At 44.7% G+C, this 24,371-nt stretch overlaps 2 protein-coding genes across 2 annotated transcripts; both read left to right on the plus strand.

The window, feature by feature from the left end:
- Positions 1 to 34: 34 nt before the first annotated feature.
- Positions 35 to 2,778, plus strand: ogg1 (8-oxoguanine DNA glycosylase). Its single transcript, XM_084479508.1, has 7 exons — positions 35 to 286; positions 388 to 749; positions 837 to 1,016; positions 1,345 to 1,523; positions 1,812 to 1,959; positions 2,042 to 2,091; positions 2,170 to 2,778. The coding sequence occupies exons 1-7, from the start codon at positions 159 to 161 to the stop codon at positions 2,353 to 2,355; spliced, it is 1,233 nt and encodes a 410-aa protein (XP_084335634.1). The 5' UTR covers positions 35 to 158; the 3' UTR covers positions 2,356 to 2,778.
- Positions 2,779 to 12,623: 9,845 nt separating this feature from the next.
- LOC311359468 (uncharacterized protein) lies at positions 12,624 to 18,194 on the plus strand (the record flags this gene model as incomplete). The annotated part of the gene is made up of 3 exons (XM_084479491.1): positions 12,624 to 13,503; positions 13,626 to 13,922; positions 16,132 to 18,194. The coding sequence occupies 3 exons, from the start codon at positions 12,624 to 12,626 to the stop codon at positions 18,192 to 18,194; spliced, it is 3,240 nt and encodes a 1,079-aa protein (XP_084335617.1).
- Between the last annotated feature and the right edge of the window lie 6,177 nt (positions 18,195 to 24,371).

Below are 24,371 nucleotides of genomic sequence, written 5' to 3' on the forward strand. Positions count from 1 at the left end.
TTTATGTTTCATTTAACCTGACTGTAAACAAAATGTCCCTACCCACTAGATTTTCTGATCTAGTTATATGATTGACCACCAACTTCCAACCAACCTTCAAAAATTGTATTACCTATAATTACACTGTTATCTAGTCTGGAATGCGTATGAGTCGTTGAATGAGCATCATCGCTACCATGGCCAAACACGCAATGCTCTCTGTAGGGGGAGCAGCGTGGGCATCGCTGGCTTGTACTAGGTCGCAGCTGAGGTTGGACCTTACTTTGGGCTGTGGACAAACTTTCCGGTATGTTTGTCATTCTTGGTTTGTTCAGTTTATGCTTCTCACGAAGCATACTACAGTGTTATTTCAAAAGAACGTCACACTTAATTCTTCTCAACTCACAGCTGGAGAGAGACTGGAGATGGACACTGGACGGGCGTGATGGGAGGAAGAGTCTGGACGCTGACACAAACAGATGATCGACTGTGGTATCATGTCTATAATAATAAAGATGCGCATAAAGGGGTCGACAACAGGAAAAGAAAGGCGTGCGGTTCTGCACAGCAGCTAAACAAGTCAGAAAAAAGACGGAAAGTAAACATAAAGGAGGAAGAGAATGATGAACCGGTGACAGTGACCTTCCAGAAAGAAGGAGAGGAAGAAATGCTTGTGGATTATTTCCAGTTAAATGTAAAGCTGGAAGAGCTATATAGAGAATGGGGACTGGCAGACCCCCACTTCAAGCATATATCCAACATTTTCACAGGTAAGCAGCTCCTAGAGCTTATATATTATCCCATAGGCACAATGGATATGAGGTAGTGAAGTGAGTAAACTATTTTCTTTTCCCTAGGTATTCGAATGCTGCGCCAGAACCCAACTGAGTGTTTGTTTTCCTTCATTTGTACCTCCAACAACCACATTTCCCGCATCCAGGGCATGGTTGATAACCTGTGCAGGTCCCTGGGCATGCCACTGTGTGAGCTGGATGGGACAGCCTATTACGACTTCCCATCCCTTTCGGCCCTTGCTGGTATATTTCTAGTTTTTCTGACACTACAATGTAATGACTGTGAATGATGGTTAAAAATCTATTGCCTATTAAAGCAGACGAAGAGCTGCACAAAATATATATATAATTAAGTTGTTTATTATAATTATAATTATCATATAATAATGTTATTTATACATATTATTAGACAGTTGGTAAAGTAAGGAAGTTATTGCATAACAACCTTATATAACAACCTTATAATATCCTATATATATATATGTGTGTGTGTGTGTGTGTGTGTGTGTGTGTGTGTGTGTGTGTGTGCGCGCACACACATTTAAAATGTAGTTTTTCTTTTGGCTGGCAGATGACAAAGTAGAGGCACTGCTGAGGGATCTGGGGTTTGGATACAGGGCCCGGTTCTTGCAACAGAGTGCCAAACAAATCCTGGAGAACCACGGGCCTGACTGGCTCCAGGGTCTAAGGAGCACTCCATATCTCCAGGCCCGGGACTCTCTGCGGTCTCTCCCTGGTGTGGGCCTCAAGGTACGAGGGAAGGAAATGGTCTTATTTAGAGTAGACTTTGGTGGAAGAATTCTTCTCCCCAACTGCTCCACATTTTCTCATGTTTCTGAGTTCTAAATGGTCCCACATTTCCATTTATTTTCATTGCTTGAATTGGTCTATTTCTAATTGATCAATTTAATTCTTGTCTTAATTGTAATTTACTATTTTCTGTTCAATAATCAATCGGCTTGTATGTCTCTGTGATGTTCTTAATTGACTTAAAATGTCTCTGAATCTCTCTCCTTTGTGTCTCCTGTTGTTGTGAAGGTGGCCGACTGTGCCTGTCTCATGTCCCTTGACAAGGCGGATGCTGTTCCCGTGGACACACACGTTTGGCAGATTGCTAAACGGGACTACAAATGTGCCGCCGGCAGTGCACAAAAGACCCTTACTGACAAAGTGAACAGAGACATTGGTCGGTAGAAATTCACCTATTTCAACAGTTTCAAAAAGTTTATTGAGCAAACATGTTATAAATATCCAAATATTTTATACAGGGGATTTTTTCAGGCAGCTATGGGGTCCTTATGCTGGCTGGGCACAACAGGTATTTATTATGGTGGTTTATTTATATTTATAATATCTCTTTCATGGTAAATAATAACGTGGATTGTTATTTTATTAGGTTTTGTTCTGCGCTGACCTGAAAAAGTTTCAGAAGCTGAAAGAAATGCCGTCAGTAAAGCTGGAAGATGACAAGAAGGCTAGCCTGCCGCTTAAGAAGTTGAAGATGAAAAACAAGAAGCTAGATCAAATTGAAAAACCAAAGTCAGTGTGCCACAAGAGAGCAAAGCTGGCACCACAAGATTAATTAATTTATTATAACAGAATTCATTTTTACAAAGATTATTTTTGTATCCATTATTTTACTGCAAAAACCAGAAGTTTCTATGTTTTTTAAAAACCTATAAACCTATAAAAATGTAGGCCTATGTATAGTATATTAATAGAATAAATATGTTTAATTGTATTTGTTTTCCACATAAATATAGCCTAAACATTAGCCTAAATGTTGTTCATGGTTCCATTAATAGCCACTAGATGGCTACAGAGATTTGGAGAATTGGGGTGTCCAAGGTTAATGCGTTTAATTGCATCCTTGACATGCACATGCTCACTCATTATGCCTCTCTGTCCCACTCTGACTCTTAAAAATATAATGTATGAATTCATCACTTCCCCCGGGTCCTTGTGTCATTGCTCAGAACAGTTTTTTGATTTGTGTCTTATATAAGCACAGGACATCTCCTGCATCACAATATGTCGGTATGGTAAATCTACCATAGATGTGATCTAAAATCCTGCAGGATTCAGTTGCCAGTGTCCGCTAGTATTTCTTGTAGCTGGTATTGCAGTGGTCTGCCCTCACTGGCTGAGGATAAAGTCACTGTCACCAGGGACCATTATGCTGTGCCTTTTGTAGTAAGTATGACCTTTACTCTCATGGAGAAGAGAGCAAGAGTCTCTTTCTCACCCTTCTTATAAAAGTTGGTCAAATCAATTGCCTTTAATATAGGTTGCACATACTAATGGCAACAGCATTTGTGCCAGTGCCATTGGCATAAACACGAGCAAAATCTTTCCATAAATAGTTATTCATTTGTCAGAGTGTGCAGCCATGTGTGTTCATTTATATGTGAGTCAGCTTTCATGTCCGTTTCTGAGCGGAAGAGATGCCGGCCCCAGCCTGAGGCCAGAGTCCTGGGAGAAAGTGGCAAACAGGCAGACCAAAATAAAGCTTGTAAACAACAGTGTGTTTGTTGGAGGAAGAAAATGTTGCTGGATAACGCACCATGGTCCAATTCAGAACAAAACAAAGAACCCCAAAAAAGAAGAAAGAAATAACCCCATTGTGACCCATTATGTAAGAGATGAGTTTCTGCCTGGGATGGGCCCTCTGGGATGTTTCTGTTGGAAAGATGTCCCTTTCTATCTCTGTCTCTCTTCTCTCTCCCTTTCTCTCTCTCTTATTCGTTCTGTCCACTCTTTCTCTCTCTCTAAAGCAGCAGCTTTATGTTATCTTTTATAGTTGTATGTCTCCTTTAAATGCACCAGAGGGCACTCCTGATAGAATCACTGCACCTCAAAGAGGCCTACGTCAACATGCAGATGTGCATAAGTGTTGCTTTAGTCGTCCGTCGTTCTGGGTGGCCCAAAACGGTGGCATTCTCTGTCCTCAGTCCTCTCTCTCTCTCTCTCTCTCTCTCTCTCTCTCTCTCTCTCTCTCTCTCTCTCTCTCTCTCTCTCTCTCTCTCTCTCTACTCTCTTTCTCTTACTACTCTCTTGTATAAGACTGGTTTGTCTTATACACAGGCCATGTGTTCTTCTTCACCTTTAATGGACTCTCACAGGATCCCCCTCCTTTGCTCTGTCAACAGACCAAATATGGTCTGACTGTCTTGTGTAATTCCACACCCCTCATCCACCAATCCAAAATAATGAATATTATCATTCCTCAACACGAATAGATTACAAAAACACAATTATACCCAACGCTGGGCCTAAACTGAATACATAGACAGAGATGGTACAGATTACCTTAAAAATGTCACAGTAAAAAACAATGAAAGCGGGGTAGGTGGCTCAGGCACTGAAGGAGACCTCCATAATTGGAACTTTTTCTTTGGGGCCCCAATTGGGGAGATTATTCTTTATGTCTAGACAAGGAAAAGGGTGTTGATATTGGTCGTCCCATATGGGTGGTGTGTGTGTGTGTGTGTGTGTGTGTGTGTGTGTGTGTGTGTGTGAGAGAGAGAGCATGTGTGTGTGTGTGTGTGTGTGTGTGAGAACATGTGGGTGGGAGCATTTCTCGGTGCTACAGCTTTACTCTGTCATCTAAGTACATTTGCATACAATGACCTGTCCTACTTAATGAAAGAGGCTTATTTCATATGCGGTTGCAATGCCGCCAAGCTAACCAGGACCTTGCTCCACTAGCGGTGATTATTGTTTCATGTGTCCCGCCTGGGCGGAGGTTTCCTTTGCCCCAGTGTTACATTTCAGTGAACTATGCAGGATATTCCTGCCCTGCCATGAGCTGATGTTAAGAACATGTATGGACTCCAGTGGATGCCAATGTAGGCCTATAGGTAGTTTGCACATTTAACTCATCTTTATTTAGAATGATTTAATTTCTTTGAAAGACTATTGTAAATGTTGTAAATCCATATTCCATTCAATTCCATAGTTTTGCCTTTCCCTGTGTGCATGGAAATCAATGTTCTCATCTTTCTGTCTCTCTCTCTGTTCTCTTATCCTTCTCTACCCATCTGATCACAGACATGTGCCCCCATATTACAGGAATCCGGTGTGAGGTAATGGATATGGGTTGTTTTCAAAATAGTTTGATGTTAGACAGAACCACCAATCCACCAGACTACAAACAAACCTGGATGAATAATACATTCATAGCACACTATACTATAAATAGTGTAGTTGAAATGCATACAAACCCATGCGCACAGGCAGGTGGGCACACAAACACACATGCACCTGCCCCAGGCGGGCTGGCTGTGAAGCAGGATGGAGACAGAGGTGCAGATGGAATGATAAATTATCGTGTTCATGTAGTTTTCACCTTTCAGCAGTTTCCATGAATAAATAGCAGCTATAGGCCTATATGTGTTTTTAGTGATTTGTTATCATCGTTATTATTATCACTTACTTAATAGTAGCTCATTGTGACAATTTTTTTTGTTTGGTACCCTATACTTCTCATAATCTTGTGTTATCAGGCTTGCCATTGCTACTGTCTAATTTGTTGCGTGTGCCCTGCTGGCTCAGTAGTAATGTAATGGTATTAGGGGAAATCCTATGAGCTTGTTGGGTTATTTCAGGTGCTTCATCTTAACTGTATAGCGCACAGTAGATCGGCTGGATGAACTGAAAAAGAGAAAGCAAATGAGGTTGAAATCCAAACCAATAGATATATGTCTGTAGACATGTTAACCTTTATGTAGCAGTAGATTGACCATGTGCATTTGATCCATTCCCACCTCAAGACCCATCTCTTCTCCTCTGCCTACTCCTAATGAATTGAAGCATATTTTAATAATTTATTTTCCCATGCTAGGTCTACCTTCTAAAAGTGTCACTCAACATCCTTCAGAGCTTGTCCTTGTCATAAGCAGCCACCAGTGATGGGGTGGCACCATCGGTCCAAACAATCACTTTGGCTTCTTGGCTGTATTGTCCCTATCTCATAATCGTGACATGCCAGGTAGCGGGCAATCGTGTTGATTTGCACGTGTGTGTGTGTGTGTGTGTGTGTGTGTGTGTGTGTGTGTGTGTGTGTGTGTGTGTGTGTGTGTGTGTGTGTGTGTGTGTGTGTGTGTGTGTGTGTGTGTGTGTGTGTGCGCGCGTGTGTGTGTGTGCGCGCGTGTGCGTGTGTGTGTGTGTGTGTGTGTGTGTGTGTGTGTGTGTGTGTGTGTGTGTGTGTGTGTGTGTGTGTGTGTGTGTGTGTGTGTGTTTTTGTGCGAGAGAGAGAGAGGGGGTGAGAAAGACAAATAGAAAGAGAGAGAGAAAGCGGGAAGGGGAGGAGAGAGAGGGAGAGAGAAAGAGAGAGAGCGTGAGAGTGGGAGGGAGAGAGAAAGAGAGAGATAGAAAGGGGGAGAGACACACACACACACACACACACACACACACAGAGGTGGGGGGAAGAGGGAGTGGGAGGGATAGTGAGGTAGATGGCTGAGCAGTGTGGAGAGGCATGCGTCTCCAAATGTGATTCTGTTTTAAGAGAGTTGCCAAGTAACAGGAGGACCTGGTAGTCGATGTCGTCAGAACCCTGCGAGGTGCATTCCTGGTCCACGGTATTCTGCGATGCCATCACATCTGAACAAATACCATTTTCCTTCACATTCGATGAGATATGTCCTAATACCGCTTCCGTGACGCAGACGACATCACCTGAGAAGAGATATAACTGGAGGTAGGTCGTTAATAGTTTATCATAATAAATAATAGAGATGGAACTGTGGGCAATACCAGCGCAACGTGCGATGAACGACGTCTCCTTTACCTGCACTGTTCGCTGTGGATTGCATAATATTTAGCTGATAGCTATCTAATTGTTCCGCACAATTGAAATGCGCTGTGTGGTAATATTTTATCCGTTGGCGATTTTCTATTCATTTGTGACATATTTGCGGTTTGGGGCATTAATCTGCATGGAATAGCTTGCTACGGAGGGGTTTTCATATTGGCTGATAACGATCACCCGCCGCTCTGAACTGCGGCATGATAAAGACAAAGCCAAGATGCGGCCACACTGCTGTTAGTGTTGTATGGTCCGTTCACACATAATCTGATGTTGGACAAATGCGTTCTCCAAAGAGAGGCTATGAGCCAGACGGGATGGGTGTTAATAGCGGTGTGGGGTTGCGGAGTCTATAAAAGAGCAACAAGTTGTTCCCAGGGTTCATTGCCCACTAATGTTGCCCCATTGTCTGTAATCTTAGCACGTGGGTAACGTTTCTGTTTATTGCATTTTTGTGAGATTGCCCAGAAGGCCTCTGCCTCAGGGTAGAGGGTGTGTGGGGGGCGTAGACAATTCGTCTTCACCTGTTTCTCATCATCACTTCTCAAACCTCAGGCACAGGCACTTTAAATTCCAGGAGAATTAGTAAAAAGGAGGAAATACCAGGAATTATCTCCTGTGCCAGTTAATTAGTTCCACAACTGTCACATATTAAGGCATTCAATTAGGCTTACGTAAATACAATATATTTGAAGAACTGTCCAAACTGCTTATTCAGCCATCTGAACATGCTCTTAGTGCCTAAACAGATGACATTCCTGTGTGGATAGGTTTAAAAAACTAAAACTTACTTGGATTTTCTATGAAAAGACAGCCCAGATATGGGTTAAACTCCAAGGACCTTTCAGGTCCAAACATTGTGAAACAGCAGAAAGATTAAGTGAGGCCTTCCTTGAGTGTACAGTAGAGTCAATACCTCTGGCGGAACAAACAGACCTTGGCTAATGGAAAAGTGGGGAAACAGAAGACAAACTGCTGTTATTGAACGATTTAGCAGAGTTTCAGAATACCATTTAACTGCATTTGCAGTGTAGAAATGCACAAATTAACGCGATTTACATAACCACAGAGAGTTATCGTGTTAGTGGTTTGGTTTTGAATCAAAACATTGTAACACCTATAGCAAACAGATCTGTCGTCATCGTCACCAATAGCCTGCTAGCCTATTAATGCAAGCAAAACGTATTGTGAATGTATTTTATTTCTTATATAGTGTAGCCTACATGTCCACATTTCAGCTGAGAGAACTGAGTTTTATTTTTTATTATCATAGCCTACCAATGAATATGTATGTTTGAAGGAGTGATTTTGTGTGTGTGTGTGTGTGTGTGTGTGTGTGTGTGTGTGTGTGTGTGTGTGTGTGTGTGTGTGTGTGTGTGTGTGTGTGATTTTGTTAATGGAAGCCAAGGTGCTGTTAAACTGCCTCAATATGACTTTGAAGCAGAACTATGGCTCTTGATCTTTGGCCTGCCTTAACCGCAGACAATCAGATGAAGATGTTAGTCATAGCGCCTCCACAATGGACGTCCACCTCCCTTGGAGATCAACAAGGCCTCTGATTGGTCTCTCTTCAGGTCAGCTGACCTCGCTGTGTGGTCAGCTATTCCACCGGTCAGAGTTATGACCCCCTAGGTGTCGGACCTCCCGGGGAAAGTGGTCTACAACAGGCGTTGGTTTGACCTGAGGACAAATGAGTCTGGTGTAGGAAGACCCCCAGAAGAGAGCTCAACGTGTTAGCCACACTGGAAAAACATTTATTGGCATGTATTGACATAACTATTACCTGATCTAAGCGTTGTATGAATTTGTGGTTGTAAGCTAATGTTCCAGTTGTGATTTGTGAGGGCTCATCGTTTGAAATGGGCCAATGGATGCTGCATGGTTGATTTTTAAATATTGTGGATTGGAATGTTCAACAGTCAGACCCGAACGCCCCCTTCCCTTGCCACCCCACCAGCCCCCCGACTCAACGCCCAGGCTGCACAAATACCAACACGACCACAAGTACACACTCACTCCCATGCAGACAAGAGTCACACACATCCATCTCTACCACACAGTGTTCCCTCTCTCTTGCAGTCGAACGGCAGTCTATGCCACAGCAGATTTGGGTGGCTTGTGTGCGAAGGAGAACGCAGTAATAGTTAAACAGCTCTGCTGGACTATGGATTCATACAGTGCAGTACTTCGTCATGACTCACACTTCTCTACTGGGCTATTTCAGTCCCCTATCTCTCTCTCCCTCTTCTCTCTCTCTCTCTTTCTCTCTGTCTCTCTCCGTCTCTCTCTCTCTTTCTCTCTCTCTCTCCGTCTCTTTCTCTTTCTCTCTCTCTCTCTCTCTCTCTCTCTCTCTCTCTCTCTCTCTCTCTCTCTCTTTCTATAACTATCTATGTTTTTATGCCGCTCTATCTTTGCTGTCGCTGTAGCAATCCCATCCCTTGTCTCTCCTTGGAAGAGAGCCCCTTACACCACTGCTTTGGTTCTGCTTTCATTCCCACTGGTTTTACCTTTTCTCCCACATTTAAAAGTCATTAGTGTTTTTCCCCCATGGCACCGGTTCTGCATGCTCTGTCCCTACCCTTGGCCAGTGTCTCTGTTCCCTTAGGAGCGGCCCTGCTGTTCTGTTCTGCCATGACTTCATCTGACATTCAAGATCCCCATCCATGCACGTCTACTTTGACATTGTGCATGTTATTTCACCGCATGCTACACAGTCAACGAGAGTGAAATGTACACGGGTACATTTTCAATGTAAACAGGAAATTACAACTCCGTACTCGTGTACTGTATACTCACGGTATACATAATGCTGACAAACACACCCTTGCATGAAACTCAGACTATGATCATGTAGTTTGCTCTTTGTCATGGCGGGATCTCACAGAGCCCTCTAGCTTCAAACAGGCATACGTTTGTCCCTGAAAAATATTCCCGTAAATGTATGGAAACTTCCGATTGCCAGACTACCCGGAATCTGGCAGCGAGTGGGGCAAAAAAAAGTGGGGGGAAAAAAGTGTCTGCACCACTCCCCTGCTACCTTCTGTTGGGTAAACCCCCTCAGTGGGATGAATGATCGGAATATGTTGAGTGTGAATAAGCCGGTCATGGTAATACACTAGTTGAGACATGACATCACCAGGGCACTGATTAATGGTTCGGCAGCAGATGTTGCAGTAGTAGTAGTAGTGCGTCATGTGACCATATCTATAGTTGCTAATCTCTAGATGGACGTCTGCTGCACACTCAAGGTTGGAGGTTTTCCCCTCAGGCATTTCCTGCTGTGGATAAAGGACTTCTTGTGAGAGAGAGAGTGACGACATCCACCCATCCAACACACACACACACACGCGCGCGCGCGCACACGCACACACACACTCACACGCACACACACACACACACACACACACATGCCCGTGCAAACACACACACACACGCACGCACACCCCAATTGAAATGTAATACACAAAGGGATGTGTCCGTTCTGCCCCCAAGGGTCGAACATGATAAAAATACACACTGTGTGCACCCATCTGCTCTCTGTAGCCCGCTCTAGAGATGCTCTGACTCCAGTTAGAGCCCAGAGTGACAAAGGGAAACCATGAAGCTTCGAAATTCTCTCCTTAGATTATCATTACACTGAAGCTGCTCTTTATCTAAATACACTACAACCAAATGTGAGCTGGGATAGCTAACCTTTAGATGTGTATTTATGTTTGTCTCACAACAACATGAGTGTGGACATTAAAGAGGCTTCTCGACCTTAATCCCAAAATCTCTCAAGTGGGAAACCCTGTAGTATATTTGTGCACACCACGTTTGAATGAGTGTGTGTGTGTGTGTGTGTGTGGGTGGGTGGGTTTGACAGAGGGGAGCGATGAGATTAGTGTTGACGTGGATTCAAAACATGCAGTGAGGTGCTCCTTTATGCTCACAAGCGGTTTGTGGCCAAACAGCCGTTGAGTCTCATTAATGTTAAACAAACAGAGATTCTCCACAGACATGGGCACACACACACACACACACACACAAACACATGCTGAGAAGGGATTTAGTTTGAGAAACATTTTGTTTGCCAAGGAACGTTTCTCAACGGCCCCATTGTTATGACAGAACACAGATGCACCTGCTAGTTAACATTTGCTGATAGGGGAGGCAGGCTGGGTTTATGTAGCTGTGGTTTGACTTGGGAGACCACCGTATCAGGTAAGAGATAATAAAAATCATGCTATGAAGAAAGCGTGTTCTTTCCCCCCAGCTCTTTCCTCCTCCTTGCATGACGCGTTTTGGGATTATGATGAGTCAGCCTCTCCAACGACTTGCCACTGCACGCATTCCATCTTCCAGCGCTTCTGCTGCTAACCTTCCTGGGTCCTCATCCATGTTTTTTTTATTGCATTCTCTTCTTCAGTACTCCTGTGTCAGCCATATAGTCTTACCTTTCTTCGACCCCTCCCTTGCCAGTTCCCTCGCCCCATCGCGCATTCCGCTACACTCTTCTCCACGAAATCACTGGGATCTCTCAGCTGATCATATCTTTCTCCTCCATTTGTTGCGGTAACTCTCTACTGATAGGAACAAACCGTCCATTTGTCTGAAAATAGGTTACATGTTGAAATAGCATTGTTTAAATGAGCCCCAAGATAATTCATGTAACAAGATGAAGCAGAGGTAAAAGATTATTTTAGTGCTGGACAAAACCACAAGGAAAACATAGGCTGTGTTTTTGATGCTTAACATCTCAATTGAAATGCTAACACATGTGCAGTGACCTTTTCCTTTGTGCTTCCACCCCTTTTGTACACATTGTTCCCATATGCAAACTCACATGCCCGGTCAGGTTGAGCTACAACTCACATAGGTCACAAACATTACAACACATTCGGCTGTAGTCTGTAGATGTAGCCTTTAAACATTAAACTACGTTGTGTCTCAGGTGAGTCGCCAGCGGTAGAATGAATTGTCCCATAGGTTGAGTGTTGACGAAATCCTTCTTCGTCCCTCATTCTCCTCATGTTTCAGGCTGAGGTTTCGATACTTTGTGTGTGAGCCATTCGCCCTGGCGCTCAGGGCCGTCTCTCTCCACCTGTTGACTCACAAACACGGCCTGAGGTGGGGATGGCAAATGTTAATTGAGTCAGCGGACGAGGTTGGGGTCTTTATTCACAGGAAGGCCATACAAGGTGCGTGGGTCATTCCGCCTGCAGTTTTTGTAGCGACACTTATGGGGGTTGTGTAATACTCAAAGCCTTGTGGCTAATGCTGTGTCTGTGAAAACAGGTTTTCCCAACACTTTAATGTTGCAGCTGTCAGATTCATACAGCTGGAAGATAACTCAGTGGGGAAAACTGGCAGACTGCTTGGAATGAAGTAGCTTAAGATAAATGAAAACAAAGAGGGAGTGAAACTGATGGTCATCAAAAGTGCGCTCCGTTACAGACAGAGGTACGAAAGGAACGCAGTTCACCATCTGCCATGGCTGATTGAAACCATCTGTAGGGTCATTTTTTTTTGCTTTGGCTGCCACGGTCCGTTTAGAGGTCCTGAGTGTTGAGCAGCCGAGAAGGAAGCGTGTACGTGTGTGTGTGTAACCATACACCCCACCACACCCAGCGTGTCTGGCGGTACTGTGCTGCCGAGGCCTTGAGGAGTATCGGTGACCTGCCCTCTGACTCAGCAGCACTGCAGGTCCGGAATAAGCCTTCACCCTATTCCCACCCACCCCCATATCAACACCACCGCTGGTTCATGCTATACATAACAGTATGGCGTGATGGAGGCTGTATACACACACGCGATGGGATGTCACTACGGATAGCAGAAAGGATTGTAAATCGGGATTTAAGGGGAACAGAACCCAATTCACCTGGACTACTTCATGTACTTGGCCCATTGCTGCACGAGACTTAATGTTACCAGTTGACTCACGGTATAACCTGTGCCGTTTTGTGTTCCTCGACAGGGGTCCAGTGGGAAGATGGTGTGTCGGATAGAAGAGCCAGCCAGAGGGACCTTTTAGAGGACCAGACGTCCACACGCAGGCCATGGCTGTCGCCGTTACCTTCACCTCCCTCACCCTCCTCCTCCTCTTCTTCCTACACCCTTTACCCGCACAAGTCATCCCCGGTCCATCCCTTGGCCCCCCGGTGGGCGACCCCTCCCCGCTCCCCCCTCGCCCGACTATGCGGCTCTCCTTCCCTCCCAGGGGTCGCAGCGACGTGCCCGTCAGACGTCCGATGCGGGAGAAGGCGGCGACGACCCCTCAAATGCCGCCCGCAGCAGCGATAGCAGATAGCGCCAAGGACTCATCAGAAGGGCAAAGACTGCCAGACCCCACTGTGCACTCAGACACTTTTTCCATATCTACCCTGACCAGCATGAACCTCAGCAGCAGGCCGGCCCGCGCTCGGCCGACTGGCTCCAGACCCAGGACCGACGCCGCCAGCATGGCCCTCGGCAGAGCCTCCTCAATGGGGGGGGCGTGGACAAAAGGGCCCCGCCTACCTGTGACCTCCACACCCTTTGACGAAGCGATTGACTCTGCCGGGTCGGAGCCGGTCAAGGACGGCCGACTCGGGAACAGGACAGGAAGAGGCCCACAGGGGAGGAATAATGATTGGCAGGAGGTGGGCTCAGTCAGTTCACCAACAACGCTGCTCTTGAGAGGGGAGCCACGCGTGTCTTTGGAGACCCGTGGCAATGAAGAGACCCAGTTCTGGCCGGAGGCGCCGTCTATGGCCGTTGGAGGTTTGTCGTCTGAAAATGCTGACGTAAAGCCTCTGCCGGTCGCCAACCAGACTGAGGAACCCCGCCTGTTGCCCCCGACAACCAGGACTAGCATCTCCACCACTCCATCACTGAGGATCCGAGTGACGTTCCCACCCACACTGAAGCCAACCAGTCCTCAGACTGGGACGTTAGCAGGTGACTAAAGGTTTATTTTATTGTGAATGCATATATTGGCTATAATAATTGGATATGGGTTTCACTGCATTAAACAATGTCATAACCATGCCATCTCTTTCTTCCCTTATATTATCTCACAGCATTCAACATTCCAACCCGAAACAGAACTACAGGGACAACAAAAGATTATGCGACAGTCGGACCAGCAAGAACCCCTCTCTTTAAGCAGCCAGTGGCAGTAGGGACTCTGGTTCCTGCCCACAGCCAGACAAATCCAACCCCTGAGGCCATCACACAGGAGAGAACGACCACAACTACATTACAAACAAATGATATTATCCAGGAAGCAACGCAGACATCCTCCAAAACGACTAGTCCTCCTCCAACAACAGAAACAACAGAATCAACACGCACAGCCCTGACAACAGTCAAGACAGGTAATACTTCATGGATATCTTTCAGTAGTTGTTCAAGCAACGGCTGGTTTCGCAATCTTGACAGATTTTCCCTGTAGATATGTTAGAATGGACTTATTTTCACAGCTGGATTTTTCAAAGTAGAACCTGGAAAGCCTCAAAGGCAGTACAAGGCAGAGAGCGAGTAGGGGAGGGTCGGATGGAAACTTTGGTGGTAGGTGTGTGGGTGAGACATGGGAAGGGGATAGACAGTCCAGGGGGAGAGGCGAATGGCTCGAAAGGGAAAGAAGAGTTGCTTAAGCAAAAAGAGCTCGCCTGGAATCAATTCAAAGCCAAAGGAGACAAAACAAACACGACAGCAGAAAAGAGGTATAGAGTGAAAGAAAGTGTGTGGTCAGAAGGAAAGTAAAAAGATGAAACATTTAATAGATACGGCCAGTTGGCTTTAAACTGTGGAGGAACAAAACTCTTTCAACCCTGTCGGATCAATCCACAGCTCACTCAAGCTTTACAGACTGTAGGGCAATTTGGGAGGTTGTCCTGTTAATGACCAACATCAATGACACACATGTGTTTTTTGCGTTACCCCAGTGGTTAATATGTCTGTTTGAGTGTTAGTACATTTAAAGCTGTGCATGTGTGTTTGTGTGTGTGTGTGTGTGTGTGTGTGTGTGTGTGTGTACGATAGTGTGCATGCATGTACACATGCGCCTGCACATGGCCATGTATTCCTTAAAAAGTAAAAGCTCAAGGGTAGGGGTAAGTGTGCACAGCTGTGTAATGTGATCAGGACATCTGGGCCGGTTCTGTGTTTCTGTGTTGCTCTATAAAGTCTGGTGGTGGTGAGGAGTTATGAGACGTGGGACTGTTGTATATCAATGTGTGCGTGGGAGTGGGTCATGGCTGCACTCTCTGGGCCTATGTGTGGCTGAACGTTATTGCAGGAACACATTTGTTTGAATTGCGGTGTTGGGAAGGCGTAAAAGCCAACGAATAACAACAAAATCAGCTTCCTTTAAAATCTGTCATTTTTATCCACTATAAACTGCTAATCGTATTTAATTAACATAAGCAAATCACACATTTGACCCCAATATGGAAAGAACCGGGACATAGAGTTTTAATAAACAGAAATGGTCAAAAGGAGGACTAATTTCCAGATTAAAGGGGTGACATTAGAGAAGGTTTTGGGTATGTGGTATACAACCAGGAAGTGTTGCCCATGCTGGAATGTGGCATTATGTCCATGTGACGGCTTAAAAGGCCATTCATCTCACTAAAAGGTTGTAGTAGTAGTAGTAGTAGATTTAAGGGCTTTGGATTGGAGCTGGCAGCATCCATGTTCCCTGTCTTACTCATACTTATTTTGTGGATGTGTGCATGCCCTGAGAAATCACCATTGTTTATGGTCATCCTCACTGTTTTGTTTAAGTTTGTTATAGATCTCCAACCTATTATGCCACCTGAGTGTCGGGCAATAGCTGCGGGGCTGTTAGTGATGAATAGCCGTGTGATTACAGTGTAGTGGGCGCTCCATCAACTTTATAGCCACGGATAAGGTGGAGTGCTTCAGACAATTGCTCTTCTGCTTGCTTAACTTCATGTGGCACGCATCACATTGTTTTATTTCAGTGTGAAATGCCCCATATGGTACTTACATCTATTCATAGCTATATAGTATGTCACTGTGTTTATATAATACAGACGGCCTCATTCCTCATCATTTGAGACAATTATTTCACATGATTATGATCAAGAGGTTAGGCTGAGGTTGACTTGGGTATTGTTGAGTATTGTTGGGGAATATGAGGTTGTCAAGAAGAGTATGGATGAATTGTATTAAATAAAGATATGTGTTTACCTTTTCCTTACGTGGAAAAAAATGATTAAGAAAATAAAATCATAAAATATACCAATTTGATTATTTTTACCGATATAGATGCCAATTCATGTCATGCTATATGATTACATTAACAGCTGTGTGTGCTTTTGTGTGTTACTAATTTGTTCTAGAATTGGCCACATAGTTACCAGCTGACACTTTTTACCTATTGCTTGGTAGTGGACTATTTCCCTCTAGTGGCCATTTATTTTCATGCAATCCACAGATTGCACTTGCATTGCTATTGCAAATGCTTTAATGGCTTGCATTGTATGCTTTATATATAATTGCATTATTATGGCATTATACTTATAATAACAAACATAAAATATGTTCTCCTTTTTCTAGGGACGACTTCCATCACTGCTACTACTTTCGGGACGGTTGGCAGAGGAAGCTTTGACCCCATCCTCCAGCCCGGTATCGGTCAGAGGAATCGCTCTATGTCCCCTGTGCACCGCCATCGAGCTCCCACTGCTCCCCCTGCCAATCCGACCCCATCTCCCAGCATCGTTTCCTCCCCTAACAGCACGCGTCTCCACTGGGACGACCTAAAGCGTACGCTGGCCTTCGCCTGGGACCTCCACGTCTACGGCTCCGCCAGCCTCTTCCTCCTTCTTTTAGCTGGAGCCGCCCTGGGCCTCATGCTCTCCCCCGGCACGGACTGCCCTCACCGGGGTGCCCTGGCTCTGGCCAATGCCCTCCTCTTCCTGGTGGGAGGGATCCGGGCGGCTTTCTTTCTCCTCGATCCCTACGGCACGCGCCACTCGCTCCCTCGTGCCGCTGTGATCGCTCTGTACAACCTGCCGCTGCACATGCTGGTGTGGGCGCAGGCCGCGTTGGCTCTGCTCGCCCTGAGGGTGGCGGCAGTGAGCGTGCTACCGGCGACCTTGGAACGCCCTCCTCTGGTGGCCGTGTTGGCTGTGCTGCAGTGCACCCTGCTGCTGGCCGCTGACCTGCTCTCCCCTGCCCTGTCCCCCGTGGTGCCCGTCACCCTGCAGGTCCTCTCCCTTGGCTGGGGCCTCATCGTCTGCCTGGGCTTCCTCTGCTATGTCTTCCCACGCATTCGCTGCCCGGCTCCTCCGAATCCGGGAGGTGCGGAGGAAGCCGGGAGGACGGCCTGGACCGGCAGCAGGAGGACGGGGCTGATACTGGGCAGAGTGCTGGCCGTGTGCGCCCTCTTGGGTGCGCTGTGCTGTGGTCTACACGTCTATGCCACCGTTTGGCTCTACGGACTCCTGAGGAACTCGAAGCACTTCACTTGGTGCTGGTGGCTCGTGCATTTCTGGGCCCGGCTGCTGGAACTGGCCTGGGGCTTCTCTCTGCTGCTGCTGGCCTCCTGGGTGTTCTGGAAGCCCCAGGGCGCTCAGGGAAGGGACGAGGGGGGAGCTGGAGATGGAACAGCCGGGGAACAGACATCCCCTTGCCATTCCGCAGCCACCACTAACAAGCACACCTGCTGGTCTAAGATTGTGCAGAGCCTGAAGGGAAAGCCCTATAAGAAATCTGACAGTAATGGGGTTGGGAGAGGAGGAGGTGGAGGCAGTGGCGGGGGAGGGGGAGGGCCTGGGGAATTGCCTAATAATTGGGCTGGACAGGAGCGGTCTGGCGCTGACATCAGCAAGAGTCTGATCCGGAACCAGAACCACGAGCTAGCCAGTGCTCAGCAGCGCTGCGTCAAAGACAGCAACCGTGGGCGCAACCAGCGGGGTGTGTCTGCGGAGCGGGGCGTGTCCGACGGCTCCACGGGATCCCTGCTGAGACTGCAGGCACTGGGCCGCCCTCCCCAGCGCTCCCTCAGCGGCAGCCTGGACACGGACAAGGACACGGGGGTTTCCCTGTACGAGTTTGACCTCAGGCCGCCCTCGCCCATCGATCTGACCCGCAGCATCGACGCGGCCCTGCACAGGGAGCACCTGCTGGGAGGTGGGAGCCTTTTCCTGCCCTTCGCCTCGCCCTCCCCAGCGCCTTCCCCAGGCTCGGGGAACAGCCAGGGCCCCTGGATCCGCAGGAACAGCGACCCCCAGATGCTGTCCGAGAGCAGCGACACAGAGTCTTCCATGCCGCTCGGGGGCAGCATCATCAGCAGCGTCCCCAGCAGGCAGGTGACGGCGCCGCCCACTCCGTCCCACCAGGGTCACCGGTGGGGGGGAGGCGGGGGCATGGGGAGCGTGCCCTCCTCGGTGTCCTGCCCGGTGTCACTGCGTCCCTCCAGGACCTCCACGGGGCACCTGGGGGAGGAGGGGGGCGGCGACGACACGCGGCCCTTCATCACACCAGACTCGGAGGGCGTGCGCGGCCGACCCGGCCGGCCCGGCAGGCCTGGGAGGCAGGGGGCGTCGCGGAGCTACCTGGAGGTGAGCCGACTGGATGACTCAGCCAGCGTCAGCAGTGAAATTATTGACCTCTAGTCTCCAGGCGACCACATAGGGGTCCTGCTACCGTGAATAAGTACTGTTTGTTTTTAACAAAGTTGAGGGCAACGCAAATAATTCAACACAGAAGGGGCTTTATTGTTTGTCTGTTCCAAAGGGTTACTCTTCTCTTTGGGAATCAGATCAAATGGACGTTGGCCCCCAAACAACCCTTTCACCATCTCTTTTCGCCTTTTAGCAAAAGACAGATTCTAGCAGTTAATGACGGATGTGTAAAAAGACGTGTGTGAATATTGTGTAGACTGACGAATAAATCAAACCTTTGTTCTGTTGCTCCTAGTCTCTCTATCGCCCTTCCTCAGATCCAATGTTGTAATTTCAGTCCTATTAGAGCTAGGCCTGGTCCTGGTGTGTGTGTGTGTGTGTGTGTGTGTGTGTGTGTGTGTGTCTGTCTGTGTGTGTATGTGTGTGTGTGTGTCTGTGTGTGTGTCTGTGTGTGCGTGCATGTGAGTGTGCATGCATGTGTGTGTGCGATCAAACGTGACTTGGCAAAACTAAAATTCACACTGTATGTTCAGACTTTGGACCTTAATGTTTGGATAGTGTGATTCAAATTTGAGGCTGTTTGACGATATGTGAGGAAACTTGCATTAACTTTAATTATAAACTATACAACCATAACCTGGTCTTAACACTCATTTTCCATAGTCGTTTCATTGTAACATATTGATAGAGATAACTAATTCTGCACTGTTGCTGTCCTCATATGCTTCATGTAGGAATGAAGGAAGCATGTTGACATTTCCAACTCTTTGTGAGGTTATTAGCTAAACCTGTTTCTCCTTTAAAAAATAAAATGATAAAGAATAATAATTAGAAGGCAGTTAACATTGGGATTTATGCATTTTGCCTTTGGGATAGCTTTGCAATCTATTTAAGCCTATGAAGGCATTTGGATTACGTTATACACATTCATTTATTCACTGATTAAGAATTGCAAGTTCCGCTTTCCTCTTGAGTTATGCCTAATAAATTGAAACATTCGTTCAGTGGTACATCTGATTTAAGTGGCTGCAGCAGAATGATGATGGGCTGCACCACACAAGAGGCTTAGCATGGCGTTCAGAACTCCTGTATTGAAGCTCTTATGTTTAGTGTTTTATGATGCAAGAAGGAACTAGGACTGACATAAATATATATATATATATATATATATATATAATGTGTTTGTGTACAGAACCCCACATATATATACAGAGACAATGTAAATAGTATTTTTGATGTCTATTGATAAGACTAGAATATAAAATATAATATTGGTACGTGAAAGACAATCTAATGTGGCCAATGTCTACCGTTCCAAGGGGTCCTATTTTTGCAAAAGACTATATCTAAGTCTGAAAATGTAATGGTCTTCCTTTGTTTATTTTTGCTACAATGAACTGTTGACTGGTTAAACACTGAGAGCGTACTGTGTAATGATCTTTATGGACTGTTGCATTTTGGATCGGTTGGAACATCGACCAACCAGCTGAAACTCTGTTCTACATTTCAAGAGATCCCTGAGGATTGCATACAATGAAGTAATGAGTTACGAGAAGGACCAATGCTTGACAAATACAAAACGATTTGTAGTCATCTTCTGCATATTTTAAATGTTGATGATTGATATCTGTTTGTGTATCTGTTTCTGTATGTTTTAGGTAACACTTTAATAAGGGTAAATCCATTAATTATTCATTTATATTAGTAAATGCAGTAATAAGCATTATTGTATAGCATTAGCACAGGGGTTAGCCTTAGTGTGTTAAGTAAAAGGATTAGATATGGTGTTAACCAACAACATAGAATAATACCTTAATTAAAATGAACACAATTACCTTAGTTAACAGGAACACTATAAGTTAATGATTACTAGATTACTTTTTTTTTTTTTTTTACAGATTAACATTAGGTAATTAATGCTTATGACTGCATTAATCATTGTTATGCTAATAAATGGTTAATTTATGTACCCATAGTGTAAAGTGTTACCATGTTTCCTTTAAATAAAAATACAAATATAGACTTTACAACAACTTCAAGTGTTCCTGTGCTCCTGATGAAAGCAGTGTGATGAGTGAGTGGGGTGTCTGGTAAGTCGAGGGGGCTTGCAGTCCCTCCTTGTGATGTCACTTATGTGTTAGTATGTATTACAATGGCCCTGTGTTGTCTACATTCCAGTGACTCCATTCAATTTTGCTGTATTGGTACATGCTGTGACTTAATGTACTTTATGACCAGGGTATTACTTACCATCCGAAACCTTAGGGTCTCTTACAGTTGTCTCCACCAACAAAACAGGATGTGCCATAGTTAATACTGTCGACCATTGCCCCTCTCTCTAGTCAGAAGTCAGCCACCTAGTGTGGAGCTACAAGTCTTGTTTTGTTCATTTTGCACATTGAACTTGTATTTATGTTCTACAACTTAATGTTTGGATTGAAATAAACATGTGATAAGCAACCTTTTTTTGTACTCTATTTTGACGAGACAGGGAGATGACCCTATTTTAAAACCGGATAGCCCGTGTTATATATTTTCTTTGTAACCTCATCTTTTTACTGTAATATAACACAATTTCCTTTCTCTTCTTCCTATGAGCTGTGTACATCAGTTAACAGTCCCTGAAGCCAAAATTTGAACGACATTACAGGAAGAACAACAACAAAGACAAGGGCAATTAACATGGAAAAGGATGACTTAGAATTGATAAGCAATATCTGAATCATGTAATGGACACAAAGCTCCCTCTATATTTTAAAGTTCTGCCCTCTCTTTCGCCAAAAGCTTGTACATCGTGACGTCAGAAATCATTATGACCGCCTCCATTTTGGAACTATAGGAGTATTGGAATTGTGTTGGTAGGAATGGTTTTTCGGTCATTGTTTTGTAATTAATATTGAAATGATTTGTCATTATGGGAAGACGTATTGTTTGAAACAGCTACAGCATTGCTCACACAAAACGTTTATTGTACAGTACTAACTTTACAGATTGAGACCCAAAGTATCACCAACAGAACATCTCGTGATGCATTCTGACCCTTAAATACGCACATTGGCACCCCATCCCAGGCAGTCTGTCCTGGTTAGTGATGGGTCGTTTGCGACCGAATCAGTTCAAAGGAACAACTCTTTAACAAGAACGAACCAACCTGATTCCACGTTTCAGTTCTCTCTCGTTCATCTATCGTTCGTTTTCCCAGACTCGACTCCCGCTGACTCGCTGTTCACTGTTAAGTTAGCAGAGTGGTGAAGAGGGACTGGCCTGGGCAACAACATCCCGATTCCGAACATGAGGCTCTCCTCAGCTGAAAGGAACTTGTAATATTGTGTGTTGATTGATGACCGTTTGCGCGATCGTTTGAGAACGAGGGAGGAGCTGAGTCTGACTGACTCAGCTGAGAACCGTGCATTCCATGATTCACCGCTACCAGAAACACGACTGAACCAACGAACGAGCGGCCTAAACCATAAATTTAAAAAGTCAAAAGCATTAGAGCAAGAGATGCGTCATTTTGGACTGTTATGCACTGTTATGCATACATATTGTCTGAATACCTTATTATTGCACACCACAACTTAATGGTCTAATCTAGGTATGTTGTAGTTAATTTTGTGGATACCTATAATAATGCATTCACACAAAGTGCTGGTCTGTATGAATGTGGGTGATTTGTAGATATGCTATGCTGATCAGAGTTTGCTGTCTGGGACAAGGAGCAAGCAGCAAGTATCATTAATGATTGAAAGAAACCTTTTAGGTATTTTAGTAGAAATCTTTAGTCTCTAAAAAGTCTCTATAAATAGAGAGAAACATGTCTGGAAAATCAACTAGGATAGCTAGCCTAAGTGTTCTGGTTGGTCATTTATCTAAGAAACCCAAAAACTTGAATTGATTCCAATTCAAGCACTGATCCTATTTCAGGCACAAAGTCAACCGTTCTTTGCTATTCATTTGTTAATCAGTCAATGTGGGAGAACAGTCAACTGTATACAAAGAACACTGCATCTTACACACAATAGGCATTATCTTGATGGGAAATTCACTCAAACAATGTTTAGTTTTTTTTAAAAAGACACTTAAAGAGGAGCAAACAAGATATCCTTTAGATGTTAGTGGGCCTTTACTTAATCAATTAAAGGGGCCGTTTTCAATGTTAACTTTCTAGTGGGGTTTTCTGCTGTATAAGAAGGGGGGGGGAGTTGTAGAATAGCGATCTTGTGTTTTGATTTATGGTTTGAGTTACTGTGTGTGTGTGTGTGTGTGTGTGTGTGTGTGTGTGTGTGTGTGTGTGTGTGTGTAGTAGTAGTGTTGTATTGTATGTAATTTGCCCTCATATTCATGATGATTATCTCTTCTTCTAGACTAACCTCCCTGAGTGCAGTCTAGCCCTACATTGTTAATGCCCTACTTTATTTGTCTATTTACCGTTGATTTGATTAATGTCTTAAGTCATTAAAGCTAATATTTTTGATAAAGCGCTAACACTTTAGATTACAGCCTGTGACGTACAGTGTAATTACTCTGGAGTCACGGTGTAATCTTTTGTACTAACACTGAACCAATTCCATTATTGCCAATGCTCATATGTAGGTACTAGGGAACAAGATGTGAAGTTACAGAATAAAGGGGTAACAATTCGGGATCTTACAAATAATTGATACTGTAGTTCTTCTCTGACTACTGGGTACCTATTCTATTATGACAGTGCCTGAATTGTAATAAGTAAGGGATAATGTATAGAACGCCGGTCATTATCGGGAAATAAGTCCCTTCAGGGTGAACCGTCCTGAAGGGGGGGCTGATAATGACCGGCAACGGTCTATACATTATCCCGCTTATTACATGGCTACTTGCCAAAACTAAAAATAATATCACACAGTGTGTCTTTTTACAATTTATTTGTTACCATTCGTAGTGTTGATCAGCAGAGAAATAGTCTGCCAAAGACGTTGACGTCGCTTAGCAACCTAGTACGCTGGGGTTGACAAGTTACTGGACTACTTGCGGAGTGATACAACAAACGTGAATCGGAGGCAAAAAAATCCACTTTTATTTATTATTAGTATAATTTATCAATTATTTTATTTTTATTTCCTTGACAGTGGTCATTGTATGCTTAGCAACGGTCATTGTGTAAGGGATAATGTATAGAACTCTGGTCATTATCGGGAAATAAGTCCCGACAGGGTGAACCGGACACTGACGCGAAACCCCTGAAGGGGCTTATTTTAGATAATGACCGGCGACGTTCTATACATTATCCCGCTTATTACACGGCTACTTGCCGAAACGAAAAAATAACTTCACACTGTGTGTCTTTTTACAATTACCATTCGTAGTGTTGATCAGCAGAGAAATAGTCCGCCAAAGACGTTGACGTCGCTTAGCAACCAAATCCGCTGGGGTTGATAAGTTACCGGACTACTTCCGGAGTGATACGAAAGACGTGAAAAAATCAATTTTCCTTGACAGCGATCATTATATGCTTAGCAACAGTCATTATTGAAAAATAATTAACAACCGGAAGTCGGGAAGGCCCATGCAAGTGCCTTGATAAGGCTGGGATGAGAAGTTATTTTTTGTTTGCAATTAATTATTTCTTAGTAATTAATGTCATAAGTAATTAACTTCTCACTGCTCACTGTCACTGTCACCCCTTAACAAGGCGCAAAATGGTTGATTCTACCACTTCACTCAGCTATCACTGTCACTCGACAATCGTCAATTGTCAATTGTCAATTGTCAATCGACAGTTGAGCGACAGCTAATGCTAATGATAATTTGAACCACGATAGTCACGTCTTTCTCCAAGAAAGGGAGATCGAAGTCACTCCAAAGATGACATCCAAAAGGGAGAAAGGACCCCCCCGCGTTCTCCCTCTCTCACGGTAGTTACACTTACAATACTACAGTCAATACCACAGTTAGAGTCAAACACTGCTGGTTTTATGAATGTATTCCACAGGCACATAAAGTAATATTGTTGTAAATAGTTTTAATGCATGCTTATTGATTCAATATAATTTATCGTCATTATGCTCATGTATGTCATGTTTTTATGTTGGCCCATATATTTGTTATAGGGTTTTTTTTAGTTGATTATACATTGCTCATCCGATAAACACGTGGTATATTATGTTGGTTTTACAATGATTTGTAAAATCC

Source organism: Micromesistius poutassou, assembly GCF_964030765.1.
Source record: "Micromesistius poutassou genome assembly, chromosome: 15".
NCBI classification, from domain to species: Eukaryota; Metazoa; Chordata; class Actinopteri; order Gadiformes; family Gadidae; genus Micromesistius; species Micromesistius poutassou.

Bases quoted from the DNA above. Each gene is read 5' to 3' on its own strand.
- ogg1 (XM_084479508.1), top strand. From the start codon at position 159: ATGAGCATCATCGCTACCATGGCCAAACACGCAATGCTCTCTGTAGGG. The intron at 750-836 runs GTAAGCAGCTCC...TCTTTTCCCTAG, and splicing joins TATATCCAACATTTTCACAG to GTATTCGAATGCTGCGCCAG. The intron at 1,960-2,041 runs GTCGGTAGAAAT...TATTTTATACAG, and splicing joins CAAAGTGAACAGAGACATTG to GGGATTTTTTCAGGCAGCTA.